This window comes from Rhinolophus ferrumequinum, chromosome 5 (assembly GCF_004115265.2).
Source record: "Rhinolophus ferrumequinum isolate MPI-CBG mRhiFer1 chromosome 5, mRhiFer1_v1.p, whole genome shotgun sequence".
NCBI classification, from domain to species: Eukaryota; Metazoa; Chordata; class Mammalia; order Chiroptera; family Rhinolophidae; genus Rhinolophus; species Rhinolophus ferrumequinum.
The window spans coordinates 36,635,642-36,649,282 of NC_046288.1; the positions used below are offsets into that span (position 1 = coordinate 36,635,642).

Genomic DNA, 13,641 nt, shown 5'->3' on the forward strand with positions numbered 1-13,641 from the left:
AGGATTGTATATGTAAACCTGAAACCCCAACCTCTCGTTAGCAATGAGCAGAGTCCAGCGCTCTTGATTACATGAAGCAGAGAATCGAGGCAACAATCTGATCAGTCACAGAAAAAAATCTTTGGCTTGAATTCTCCAGAAAGTGCCCCATGAGAAAAGTGCTCCTTTTCTTTTAAACCTCTAGAAGACCAAGTCTGATAGAAGTCTTTACTTTTAAAATATCTTAAGGGTAAAGCTAATAGAGTTGCCATTAGAATACCTTCAAGTTTTATATGTTTGGTTAGTAGTTCCCAGGTCACTAAACATATTTCCCCCCCACCAGGAAATGAATTCAGGAATTCTTTTGAACCCTTAGCTCCAAAAGACAATTAGCCTAACCCTCTTTTCTAGCCCCAGTTGTACATTCTTCATCAGAATAGTAAAATACGTTTGGAATAGTGGAAGGCACTGTCTTTTGTTGAGACAGGAATAGGGTAATCAAAATGCACCCAAGCAGAAGGTAGAGAAGCTTAATAATCTATAAGTCAACATTCTCATATAGTTTAGCAACTCAACTTCTAAAGAGGGCCGTGCTTTTTTGTGATTCTAATCACAGGAGGCATATAGATAGCAATTGGAAAAAGAAAGTACAGGAAAAAGTTAAAGTGTACTAGAAGTACAAGAGAGGTGAGGAAATTGGCAGGGGTGCCACAGCCAGGCAAAATGGAGAGGCAAAGCAGAAAACCTTCTAAGACCCATTTCCCATGATGTTCCTTATTAGAGGAAAGGCAGGCCACCCCTGGGGAACTTGGGCCTGGGTTCTCAGAAAAAAGGGACGCTTCAAATAGTGAAAGGTGCTCTCTTCTTTCTCCACCAAAGCCAGCGAGCTCTGAGGCTCCCTCCCAGGTCTCAACTCAAAGCCTGCAGCTTTGGAACATTCTGAATGGAAATCTCCTGACTGACATTGTCTGCTGCTGTTTACGCTTGTATTTAGCCAGGCTTCCAGCCAGCCACATAAATTATTAATGCATCTATAACATGCTGGGGAGTCCAAATCCACAACACAGCACTAAGAGAAGGACAGTAAATGATTTCCACAAATGAGTTAATACATGATTTAAACCTCTGGCTTATCTGAACATTAAAGCAAGAGGCTATGCGTGAGAGTGGTTAACTGAAAACTTTTTGATTAAATTACCTCAGAATCACATTTTTTATGTCTAATAGCACTTTAGGAAATTTTCTTCCAGTAGCCACATTTAGGTATCAAATGCTATAATGAAGAGCTGATAGCATTTTTGCAAATTCAGTGTAATGCTCAAAATAACCTCTTAGATCAGGGGTCAGCAAACTTTCTGTAAAGGTCCAAAGAGTAAATATTTGAGGCTTTGGAGGCCATCCAATCTCCATCACAACTGCAAGACTCTGTAGCAGAAAGCAGCCACAAGAAAAATGCATGAGTGTTCCAATAAACTTTATTTATGGATGCTGAAATTTGAATTTCATAGAATTTTCATGTGCCGGGAAAGACTATTTTTCTTTAGAATTTTTTCAACTACTGTTACATTATGGACCATATGAAATGGGCAGATTTGGCCAACAGCCCAGAGTTTGCAGACCTCTGACGTAGATGGTTACAGATAAACATTGCTTCTGTCACCGAAACAACAGGGGCACCCAGTTCAGGGAAAGGCAGTGCAGGGGAAAGGAGGCAGGACTTGGGGGTGTCTTGCTACTCTAAGCAGATTCCAAGACCAGCAGCATCAGCAGCACCTGGGCCCCACCCCACACCTACAGAATCCAAACCTGCACGTAAGACCCACAAGTTATTTGCAAGTTTGAAGGTTGTACTGAAGTTTGGAATGGCTTGGCCGTGTGGTTTACAGCTTGAGCTCAGGAATTAGGAGGCCTCCTTCAAATCATTGGGCCTCTCATTAGCTACGGGGCCTCGGACGAGTCATTGTTTTTATGAATATGCCTGTTTCAACACCTAAAAAGTGGGGATCATGATCTATGCTAAACACTTAGAAAGTGCCTGGCCAGTAATGTTTATTAAATGCTGAATAGGATTCATTTTCAGAAAATCAATGCTCACACACAGACTCTTACGCCCACTTCCCTCATGGACACACACATTGTTAGCCAGCCACTTAAGCTGAACTTCTGCGACTACAGCCCAGCCCCGCCCAACAATCCCATCCATAAAAGAAAAGAAAGACGCCACAACTCCTGGCCGCAGAGTGTGAAATATATTGATGGTTGTAAAGGAACAACTTGGAGACATTTCCGGTCTGCTGAGATGGCGGGTTGCATATATACATGCTCTGTTTTTTGAAACCATGTCGTTAAGTTTTCAAATACATCTGTGTTTTCAACATGTTTTGTTCTTTTCATTAACACAGTTTACTACTCTACAGCTTCTCCTAGAGTAAATAAATATAATGGCTATTTGCAGAGCAACTACAGACTTTAGATGTTTAACAAGGTGAACTATTTCACAATTAGATCGACTTTTGAGTTAACAGCAAGATGTTTTTCATTTGCTTTGTTCACTGCTGTAGTGGGGGTGGTGGTGATGGTGGTGGTAACTTTTCCAATTTATTCTTTGTTCACATGTTTAGTCACCAACAGCCTCCGAAAGGCAATAAAACATAACAGTCTGTTCAAAAAATTAAATTGTAATTAGGCCATGGGTTTTTTCCAAGACTCTTAAAGTCAGATAATTTAAATTTACAAGAGAAAAAAAAAATAGGCGTCATGGAAAACTAACAAAAAACTACTGAAAAAATACATCTGTAGAACACAGTGGTCAGTTGTAAACAGCTTGGAAGGGCAAAAAAAAAAATCCCAAAAAGTCCTTCTAGAATGTTTAGCAGTCCAATGACAAACTCTGCTTTTTTTTTTTTCCTAGTGGCTATTTTCCTACCACAGTGTTGAGCTTCATTATTATATTAAATAACTTATATGGGTAAAAAGGAGTTTGCTAACCAGCAGCCAACTCAAAACCTCGTCGGAAGAGGGAGGAGAGGAATTCACAACACAGCACATACTAAGGGAAACAAAGTCCACAGTCAGGTTTCAACCAGTCTTTTTCCCTCCTGGCGATACTGCTGAGCTGAAGTCTGGGATCTAACTGGAGGGTTTTTTTCCCTCTCCCGCCTCTCCGTTTTTCATTTAAGTTAACAAAGAAACATGGGCTTCCTAAGAGCCAGCACTCAGCTGGGCAAGTCCCATTAGCAGCAAATGTTCAACCAAATAAACACACACACACACACACACACACACACACACACACACACGCACACGCACGCGCGAAAGCTCCATCCAGGTGCAGAGCTGTGATTCACATGGAAATTCCAAGAGATGAATCATGTGCAGAGCTGGGATCTTTAGAGGATTCTTTCTCAAGTGCCTTCAGTGAACATTTCAGTCTCAAAATCTGAGTCAATCTGTCAGCTGTAGGAAATATGTTCACCATCTGCTGCTGTCACGAGTGAGCTTGCTCGTGGACTTGGTGACTTTCTGTAGTGCTACATGCCGACAGCCGAGGCCAGCCCCTCAGTCATCTGCCCGATGCAGAAGCAGCAGCAGCAGCAGCAGTCAGCATCCCATTCGTTAAACTCTGCCTAAGAGGCTCGACCTGAGTAATAAAAAAGACAAAGTAAGAACGAGTGGGTCAAATTATCTGACATAGGATGAAAATGTCTTGCCTAATATTAGTTTCATTTTTCCTGCTTTAAGTGTTTTTGTTGTTGTTGTTGTTTTAGTTAAAGACAGGAAGAAAAAACATTAAGTGTTGAAGTCCTGGATTTTTGGAAAGAACTGCTGGTCACTTAAATATGTTTTACTGGAAATGGCCAAAACCTTTGTTTATAGGGAAATCTATCTCTTGAGTGGCTTTATATTAAAACAAAAACAAAAAACAAAGGTCATTAATGATAAAAAGCTTTTAGATAATAGTCTTATCACAGATTGGTTTATTCAGTAACTATAAGCATCTTCCCATTCCACGTCCATTGAGAGCATTTAAATAGCAGGTGACAAGATAGGTATCCACCCTAAGAGGTATATTTGTCATTGCCACTGCTGAACCTAAGTGTCTGGATGAATGGCTCTAGGGCCAGCGGGAAAAGTATCTACGTAAAAATATTGCCTTCAAAGCTAACGTATATATAGGTTTTCAGGTAGTAACTATCTATCATTCCAGAATAATCAGTATGTTAGTTCCCACTTAACATATGTGGTTTTGCAAATGATCATAGCCCATTTTCTTTATCCTCTCTGTGGTTGCTATACCTTGTCCAGCTACCTGCACTGACCCAACATCATCCCTCAGCACTGCAGGAGCCTGTGTCCGGTGCTATGGTCAACACGAGGGAAGACCCTATGCCTGCCCCCAAGGGGCTTACGCAGGAAAAAGAAGCACACACATTACAAAACAACATGGGGTCTGTCACAGGAGAGGAAGACAGCTTTAGACTGCATGAGTTCAGGAGGGACTCTTTCTGGGGACAGGTGGGTCAGGGAGCAGCAGGCATTAGGGCCGGACCTTGAGACAGACAGGATATGGAAGAGGCAGAGTTCATGGCTTAAAGCCAGATTCAAAGAAAAGTGTCCTTTAGGGCCCCTTACAAACAATTTTAATATGGAAACTAATCTTTTATACCAAGACGATATCTTCATTTTGTGTGTGTGTGTGTGTGTGTGTGTGTGTAAAGAAATATATATTTCTTCATATATCATCCATTCTATTGGTGCCACTTCTATTAATAGTACCTCAATGAATTATGATCAGAAGGATTATTATTGAGCACATTTGAGTTGAGTACAACTGCAGATGAATTCATGGATTTGTGTCTGAAATTTATGCCAGTACAATGCACCCACTTTTTCACTTCTCATTTCTAAATTCTCCACTAAATTCTTTGGTCACATATTAACCAGTCAAATGTTAAATATTATTGTATACTGTGTGTACAGTACATACAAATATGGAACTTACATAATTCAATCTTTAGCTTTTACTATCAAACTTTTGACTTACAAACCCTTCCAAATGAACCACTACTCAACAGGAATATAAAAATATAACAATCACAAAAGAATAACAACCAGAAAAGTATGTGGTACGTTTGCATCATTTCAGTATGTCTGGATTTCACAGGTTAATACAGGTAGCAGGTATCATTTATGCATAGTGAAATTATCTGCTTACCAATTTCTTACAAATTTATAAAGAAAGCAACAATAGCTAAGTTATACTCGGGGACCGTACCAACTTAATGCTTTTAAAAAATAGAAAGGGAGGATTAAAAAGAGATATATGGAAGGCACATTTCATCTAAAAAGGATGACTAAAAGGAGTAATTCCCAAATCTTTTATCTAGCAAGATGTGTATACTCTAAGGCTCATGTTTTACACATGAATACTATTTAAGAGTTTAGTTAATATCTTTTAACACCAACACAAAGTAATACAAGATTTTAATATAAATGTGCCACTAGCAGGAACACTTTTAAATTTCATAAAAATGAAACTGGGCGTCAGCCCAGGAAGCTGTTACATTCCCACGATTCGATTCGAGGCACAGGTCATAATCTTTTTTACGTTTGTGTCTGTGATAAAAGAAACACCTCCAGTTCTTTACCAGTCACCATAACTTGTTCTAAGGATAATAATTCCAGTGCCAATATACCTCACCCCTCCTCACTGAGAAGTACAAACAAACAAAATCACACAAAAGAAAATATATCTTAGATATATGTCCTAGTACATGAAACCTAGCCCAGTATAGTTTAATGAAGGCTCCCAAATGACTGGGAAGAAGGGTAAGTGTGCTTGTCAACCCTGGTACAAAAAGATATATCTTCCCAGAGTTTCTTAGTAGAAATACAAATATAGCAGTTTTGGTTATAGTATTATTATATTCTGGGCTGCTTTTGCCTATTGAAGTATTTCAAATGGTTAAAATGTACCTATCCTAGTTTTGTTTGAAAACACATTTATTTGAAAATACTAATAGATTAACAACGTTTTTAAACTTGAAAATATTCTAGGTTACATTTAAATTCTCTCTCTCTCTCTGTTTCTCTCTCTCACCAAAGTGGGGACTAAGATACAGTCAATAAGTGACATGATGAATTTATCGAACCAACTGGCACTTAGGTCTCTTTTATCTCTGATCAAATAAACTTTTAGTGTTAGGACTATTCAGAAATATAGTCTGTACTTCTTATCTTTTAGATGAAGAGAGTGACTCAGTGCTCTTTTCACCACACCACGGGGTAATTTCAGTTCCTCTTTCCATAAAATAATGGAAAACAGAAAGAAAAACAAAGGCACTGTATATAGCTGCCAATATAAAGAAATGAAAGGCAATATAACTGAATGATGGCCGTGAGGATCCCAAGCCACAAAGAGTCAGTAACAGGAGACAAGATGCAGAGCATGCAGACGGGGACTTCCTGCAGAAGGCACGTGGCTCTCTTCACATGAGGCCAACATCTCCTTTAGATTTGTGCAGCAATGAGACTCACCTTAAAGACTTCCATCTGTCTTTCTCTATATGATTTTCAGGTCCTTCACTCTCATAGGAAGCCAAGTACAGAGCTATGATCAACCAAAAGTAAGAATGCGTTAACAATGAAGCCATCTCCGGAGTATATTATCCACCACCATCCATCCCCTGTTCAACCTAAGCCACACCCTATAGCAAAACACATTCCTTAAAAACACATAACTGGGAAGCTTCATAGTTTCATGAAGAGCACAGAATATCACTTTGCCTCTGATTGACCAGCAACAAAAACCCAAGGGCCTCGAGGTCAAAATGAAACTCAATTAACTAAGGCAATTTATGAGGCAAAAAGCCTTACAAATGCCTTTGATAGCTATCACGCACTCACATTTATGTTCTTTACAAATAAGGGGATGGAATGGGAATCCTTCCCCGATAGCCTTGATTTAAAAAAAAACAAAAAACTCTTAGGAAAAAGCCAGATTTTCTAGGCCTATTTTTCTTCCGTCTAATATATTTTCTTTATTTTTAAATCAAAAAGCATCTTAATCCAAAGATTTAAAAGAGTGTTATTAATCCCATGTAGACGTTTAAAACAATCAAGTCCCCTCTAGAATGGTAATATTAATTGAAAATGTTCTTCAGTCAATATCATGAGCGCTATCTATCTACTAGAGGAAATTATTAGTTGATAGATGCTACTGATTTATATAGTAGCACTAACAAATGGAGGCTGTAACAGATCAATAGAATCAATCCCCAAGTCTTTTGAAATCTAACTCGCTTCTGGTCAATTTTTTCTGTACATCGTCAAGCACTTTGCCTCAAATTCCCTAATATCTTAATAGGTCAAGACTTTCCACTACTTTTTCAAACGGCAGGGGATAGCAATTAACGGTTTGTTCCTTATTCAAATTACCCTGAATATCAACATACCACAAAAACCTTTTTTCCTCCATTGAAACAAGCCCAAACAAGGAAGAAAATTCTTTAATAACTTTCCATTGATGCCCAAAGCTCTGCAGATATAGTAGTATAAAGAATGTTTAAACCCAGAAACATATAGTTTATGGGTGAATATTAAGTGAGTATCTGATAAATATTTTAGGGATAAATTATACAGTTTTCTGTGCAACAGAAAACGCCTAAGACAGACGAGGTCAGAAGACAGGCCTCCTACTATACGAAGAACTAGGCACCGAGCATTTATACACTAATTTCCAAACTGTTGGGTTTGGGGACACTGGTGGCAGCGCCAGCTGAATGGCCTACTCACCATCTTCACTGAAGACTGGTACTGTGAGCAGATACTGCAAGATCTTCCGGTCCCTCTCAAATGGACATTCCACTTGTTTCCACGTCATGAATTCACTCACTTGTTTGGCTAGTTCCCAAAATTTCTAGAAAATATAAAAGAAAAGAATTTCAAAGCAGTCATCAAAATTTACAAGCTTGGAAGAGCCAATTCCATTTAATGTTTCCCTCTAGCTTCTAATCTTCTGAACTACATTAATTTTTTAAATTTAATAAAAACTAGGTATAGATAGTGCCAGGTATAGGTGAAAATATACGCAAGTGCTTCCAAATAATTAATAATAATGGCACAGCTAATTTAACCTACTCAATATTGTTTTTTTCTCACAAAATAGTAGGGAAGGAGAAAACTTGGTTCTAGAACTTCAGAATCAGCTTTGGTTGCCTGGCCTGGGATGCAATGCTCGAGAAACTCGCCTTTCTCTATTGCTCAGATTTTTGCAGCCGATCCTTACCTCAAAGTTGACATGGCCGTTTGGAAGGCGGTTGGCACAGCCCTCATTGAGGAAATAAATATCTTTGATTAGAAGACTGAAGAATGGTATCACAATCTAAAGAAAACAGAAGATTCTGGTTTGTTTTGAGCAAATAAAACATTTAGCCTCTTATCAAACAATACAAGAAATTAACAAACAGCCTGAACTCTGCATTACATAAAAGGCCAGTGAATTAAGACACAGTGTTCTGTTTACCTCCCATGACAGCAGTTTCCTCCCTTACATAATTTTGCTTAAGACACAAATGCTATTAATAACCAACACACAGCAAAGACAAGTGGCATGGGGAGATGGATGGCTTCATGTTGTTCCTACAGTTTTCCTTATTTTTGTCAATGCAATAGCACCGTGTTTCGCCGAAAATAAGACCAGGTCTTATATTAATTTTTGCTTCAAAAGATGCATTAGGGCTTAAGTTCAGGGGATATCATCCTGAAAAATCATGCTAGGGCTCATTTTCTGGTTAGGTCTTATTTTCAGGGAAACACGGTATGTACAGGCATGCCTTGGAGATATTGTGGGTTTGGTTCCAAACTGTCGCAATAAAGTGAGTATCGCAATAAAGTGAGTTGCAATCTTTTGCCGGTGGAGGGTCTTGCCTTCAATATGTAAAAAATGCAATATCTGTGAGGGGTGTAAATATCTAACTATCACATTGTTTTGTGCACCTGAAACTAATAAAAACAAAAACATAATATCTGTGAAGTGCAATAAAGCGAGGTGCAATAAAACGAGGTCTGCCTGCTGTAAAATCTGAACATTCTAACTATAATCCAAGGGAAAAGGTCTAAGAGAACTCTTGCTTTTCATTTAGCAACCCCTTACTTACAGCAAAATATTAATACAATACCTGTCATTGCAGGTACCCAAATTTTCAGATGTGTGACCTATATCCCTGCTAGAATGGGTATTGTTATATCATTCAGATTTCTACATTTTAGATGAATGATTTTTTTAGATGAACGTTTTGTTTTATCCCTGAAGACACTGCTCAAGATAAGGTGAGAGCTCGGGGTTTTAGCTGCTACAAACTTCCTATTGAGTACACCTGGCCTTCGTGTCAGAGCAAGTTAGCACCTGTTCTCGTGGGAAATCACCGAAGAAGTACCGTACCTTGCACAATATGTTATGAGGTGTGCCCAAGTGAAGGTGGAATAGAAATGTGCACATTAAAATTAATGGTGGTTTAAAAAACAATAAGCCTTCTTTAATAAGACTTCCCAGCCTCACATCTTTGGTTTAATGAGGTGGCATCTAATTAATTAACCTAAAATAATAATCTCTACCAAAGTCCCCGAAATCCTACTAAACCCATAATTAACAAAGAACAAAGCTCAGACACGGTAACTTCCCCTTTCCCTCAAATGCCAACATTTTTTAAGGATCCTAAATTTGCTACAATGCAAATAATGGTCCAAACACAAATCGTGGGCCTATTATTTTACCCAAGAGCAGGTTTCTCAAGTTTCCCTAAGATTATGATTCATGTGGTATGTCTATACTAAATGCATGGGAGGTCTGGAAAACATCTATTAATATTTTGGCACATGCACAACAATCTTAAGTAACAATTTCCACTTCTAGTGAAAAATTCAGATTTTTTTTCTCTAAAGTCATTGAAAAAAAAAGCTTTGATTAATTTTTTGTTTCATTACCCTCTGAAAATAGCCAAAGTGAATCTTCAGTTTTGACAGCCCTTTTAATATACTTTTGTGTTTTTTTTTTGTTTTTTTTTGAGGAGGGTGCAGTTCACAGTGTACCACGCGGGGATTGAACTGGCAACCTTGGTGCTACCAGCACCACACTCTAACCAACTGAGCTAACCAGCCACCCCCATTAATATACTTTTAATCATTTGCTATTGTCTGTGGAAGGCTCTTGAGCTGAACTGTTAAAGATACCCCTCACCTTTAAACATTACTAGTGCTTCTGTTGTTTTAGAATTAAACAGACACAGTACCAATGATAAACAAAAGCACACCTGAGCCTTCTTTCTTTGAAAGACCCCTTGTGACTGGGAAGCACTGGACTTTGGACTCTGCCAGACATCACTTTAATATTTGGCTCCGCAATTTACTGGCAGCAAGAGCCAGGGGTCTGCAAACTGTGGCCCATAGGCCAGGCCCGGCCCATCACATGCTTCGGGATAGCCTAGAAGCCACATAATGTAAGTTTTTAAATGGCTGGAAAAATATCAAATGAATAGTATTTCATGAGCATGAAAATTATATGAAGTTCAAATTCTAGTGGCCACCCAGCTTTACTGGAAAACAGCCACGCTCGTTCAGCAACATACTTTCTGTGTCTGCTTTTGTGCTACTATATCAGAGTTGAGTAGCTACAACAGAGACGTTACGGCCCACAAAGCCTAAAATATTTATGATCTGGCCCTTAACAGAAAAAGTTTGCCAACCCTTGGTATAAGCATAACATACTAAGGAAGTCTAGTGTCCTCCCCTGAAAATGGAAACAGCAGTAACTACCTCACTGAGTTGTAGTGAGGATTAAATTAAATACTACAGGCTTCACTTCAATTAAGCATCCCAAAAAACCAAATGGGCCCCATACAAAGGGACAGATATATTACTGATGCTCTTAAAAGATAATAAGGACACATCATCATCAGGCAGCCCCAGGGAAATGAGGCAGTAATGTCACAGCTTTTAGGCAAGATCTCGACTTCTGTGCTCTATTCTGTTGTGCTGGGCTTTGTTGAGATGCACGTGGTGGTGATCACTTAATGTCTCAGATTGATATCTCAACTTTTCGTAAGTTCATGTCATGTGCCTCTAGTGGCCAGGGCTATGTCTCATGTGATTTGTGCATTTCATGGTGCCTGTGAGATGCCCCAATGCTGACTGAATCACTCTTCCAAGAAGTCCGAAATACAAGCCATCTTCCTTAAGACACGTCCCTGCTCTGCTCCTTATGCCCATATGCAAGAAAAATAAGCTTCTTCAGCTTCTCATTTACTCTTGGATATTTCCCTTCAGTTCTCTAGACCCAGAGTAAACATCAGGAGATTCTAAGGACGGTGCATGTCTGTGAGCTACGGGTTATGGGTTACTGACAGGGGAGAGCAAAGCAAGTCTGGTTTCTAGGAGGTCTTGCCAATGATGACTTTAGTGGGAGAACCTCTCAAATAATGTCTTCCAATTCCCTCTCAAAATGTTCTTCATTCAGAGGCTCGGCCACTGTACCTTAAAGCCATTATCACCTAGAAATGAATGCTGATGAGCAGGAACAAGTTCCCAGGAACAAAAGTAGAATGGCAAAAGGATTTAAAACCATCTAATCATATGAAGAATGGTTAAAAACCTGGAGACTCGTTCCCATAAGAAAAGAAAAAGAAAACTATTTAAAGATCATTTAAGGCCCCTGTGTGGAAAACAGATTTGATTTGTTCTGTAACATGGTATTAGATGTGTCACTTTGGCCACAAACTCGAGATTTGACCGATTATCAAAGATTCTATTACCCTAGTCACGTTACCAGGAAGGTTTTAAAATAGGAAATTACTTAGGAATAAAGGGCGTTTACCCTCACTTCAAAACAGAAAAAAAGAATCCCAATTGTCTTGAATAAAAGATGGATTTTTATCTAGTAATGTTTTCATTCACAGCCTTTGAGATTGATTGTGGAAAAGAAACAGTCTAGTTTTTCAAATGCTGGTGATTTCCTTTGTTTTACGAACCAGAGAGTACAATTCATGTGCACACAGAACTGGTTTACAAAAACAATGAAACTAAAACCGACAGAATTTATTCAATGATGTAAAGGGTAAATACTTTGTGTTTATTTCTGGAAAAAGCTATTAGAGCCCCACAAGTATAATATTCAATGAGAGCTTTCTGGGGGCTTAGACTTCAGGAGCATTTTGGCCAATGCTGCAGCTCTCTACTAAGCAAGAGATATGATTCTCCGCCCACCTCACTGAGGCAGAGCCCAGCAAACTCTCACTGGGGACCAGGCAGACGTGCAAAGGGAGCCTTGCATCCAACATGGAGAAGTGAATGAGAAGCTGTAGACAGCCTCCAACAGATCTTTACATTTCAGGGTGCTGGGCTCCTCCCATGCATGTGATAATTTTCCAAAGCTTAAAAAACTTCGGATTACATCTTTTCTCAATCTAGTCACAGGAGTACTGGGATATGGGCAAGTACAACACTGAAATCTGCCAAGAAGGGACCCTCAGAGTCAAGAGTATGATGGATCTCGGATAGTCTGAAACTGTTTAAGGGTAGGGTAGATAGAGCAAGGATCATTAATATCTCAGACTTCATTCCTATACTTTTTCTGCCACTCACATACCCAGTTAGTAACAGCCGGCCTAATGCTATAGTAACTAACCTACTTTCTGAAAATAAATGACTTAACCATGGGAGGTAAGCTAATCCTTTTAAGAGAAAAGGTTACATTAAGTCAGCTACCTTGTGCAGAGCTTAAATGTCTATTTTTCCATTAAATTCAATTACTCTCTATGGCTATTTAGTCATCTTAACATATGACTTAATTTACTGCTTGAAATGCAACTACGACACTTTGCAAAATAATCATTTAAGTAATAACAAATAATGTACATTTGCAAAGTTCTACATCAAGTTACCTCTCCCTTTCTGCAGGCCAGCTTCCCTTTAGTATTCCCCTTCCTAATGTGGCAAGTGATAAAATTTCTACAGTGTATCAGCTTTCTTTCGTAGAACTGAACAGGTAAAAGAAGCTCAGGAGCAGTTCACATTGCATTTCAGTACAAACCATGGTAGCTCTCCCATGAATCAGACTCCTTTAAGGACATACCTTCTCTCTGCTACTATGAGCAGTTAAAGATCTTTGTGCTGCCCCACGGAGAGCTGTTCGATAATTATAGAAATTGCTCGAAGGGTCCATCTGATGCTGTAGACAAAAGAGAGAAGAGGATGAAACTATTTACTTCTCACGTGCAGAAAGTTTGTAAGATCACACTTTTTTTAACTGTACATAAAAAATTCAAAGTAAGTTACGGAACTCATTAAGAATAGGATTTATCCCTCTTATACACACACACAGGCATGAAACACATTAGAGCACAAATGTTTTCTTTCCTGAGATTTGCTTTATTTACCTAAGCTGATGTCAGCTTTGATAATATTAAACCCAGACCAAATTCTTTCCAGGTTCACTGTTGAGATTAGACTTAAAACTGATAACAAAGAGTCAAATGCCAACATCAGAAACCATTTCCTGGTTTCATGTCAAGGTTACTGTGTCAATTGATGGTGAGCCACCTACAGTGACCCAACACTGTAATTAATTTGTTCTTTGCTTTTGGTAACAAATCATTCACAAATAATGGA

General features: G+C 38.8%; 1 protein-coding gene across 4 annotated transcripts in view; it reads right to left on the reverse strand.

Moving 5' to 3' along the window:
• Positions 1 to 2,208: 2,208 nt before the first annotated feature.
• Positions 2,209 to 13,641, reverse strand: part of RASGEF1B (RasGEF domain family member 1B) — a 534,882-nt gene continuing 523,449 nt past the window's right edge. For all 4 annotated transcript variants that reach the window (XM_033106128.1, XM_033106129.1, XM_033106130.1 and 1 more), the window contains 5 exons: positions 13,106 to 13,201; positions 8,267 to 8,362; positions 7,774 to 7,897; positions 6,517 to 6,589; positions 2,209 to 3,619 (listed from right to left, as the gene is read on the reverse strand). In XM_033106128.1, the coding sequence (XP_032962019.1) occupies positions 3,595 to 3,619; positions 6,517 to 6,589; positions 7,774 to 7,897; positions 8,267 to 8,362; positions 13,106 to 13,201 (414 nt within the window). In that variant the 3' untranslated portion in view covers positions 2,209 to 3,594. The remainder of the gene's footprint in view (positions 3,620 to 6,516; positions 6,590 to 7,773; positions 7,898 to 8,266; positions 8,363 to 13,105; positions 13,202 to 13,641) is intronic.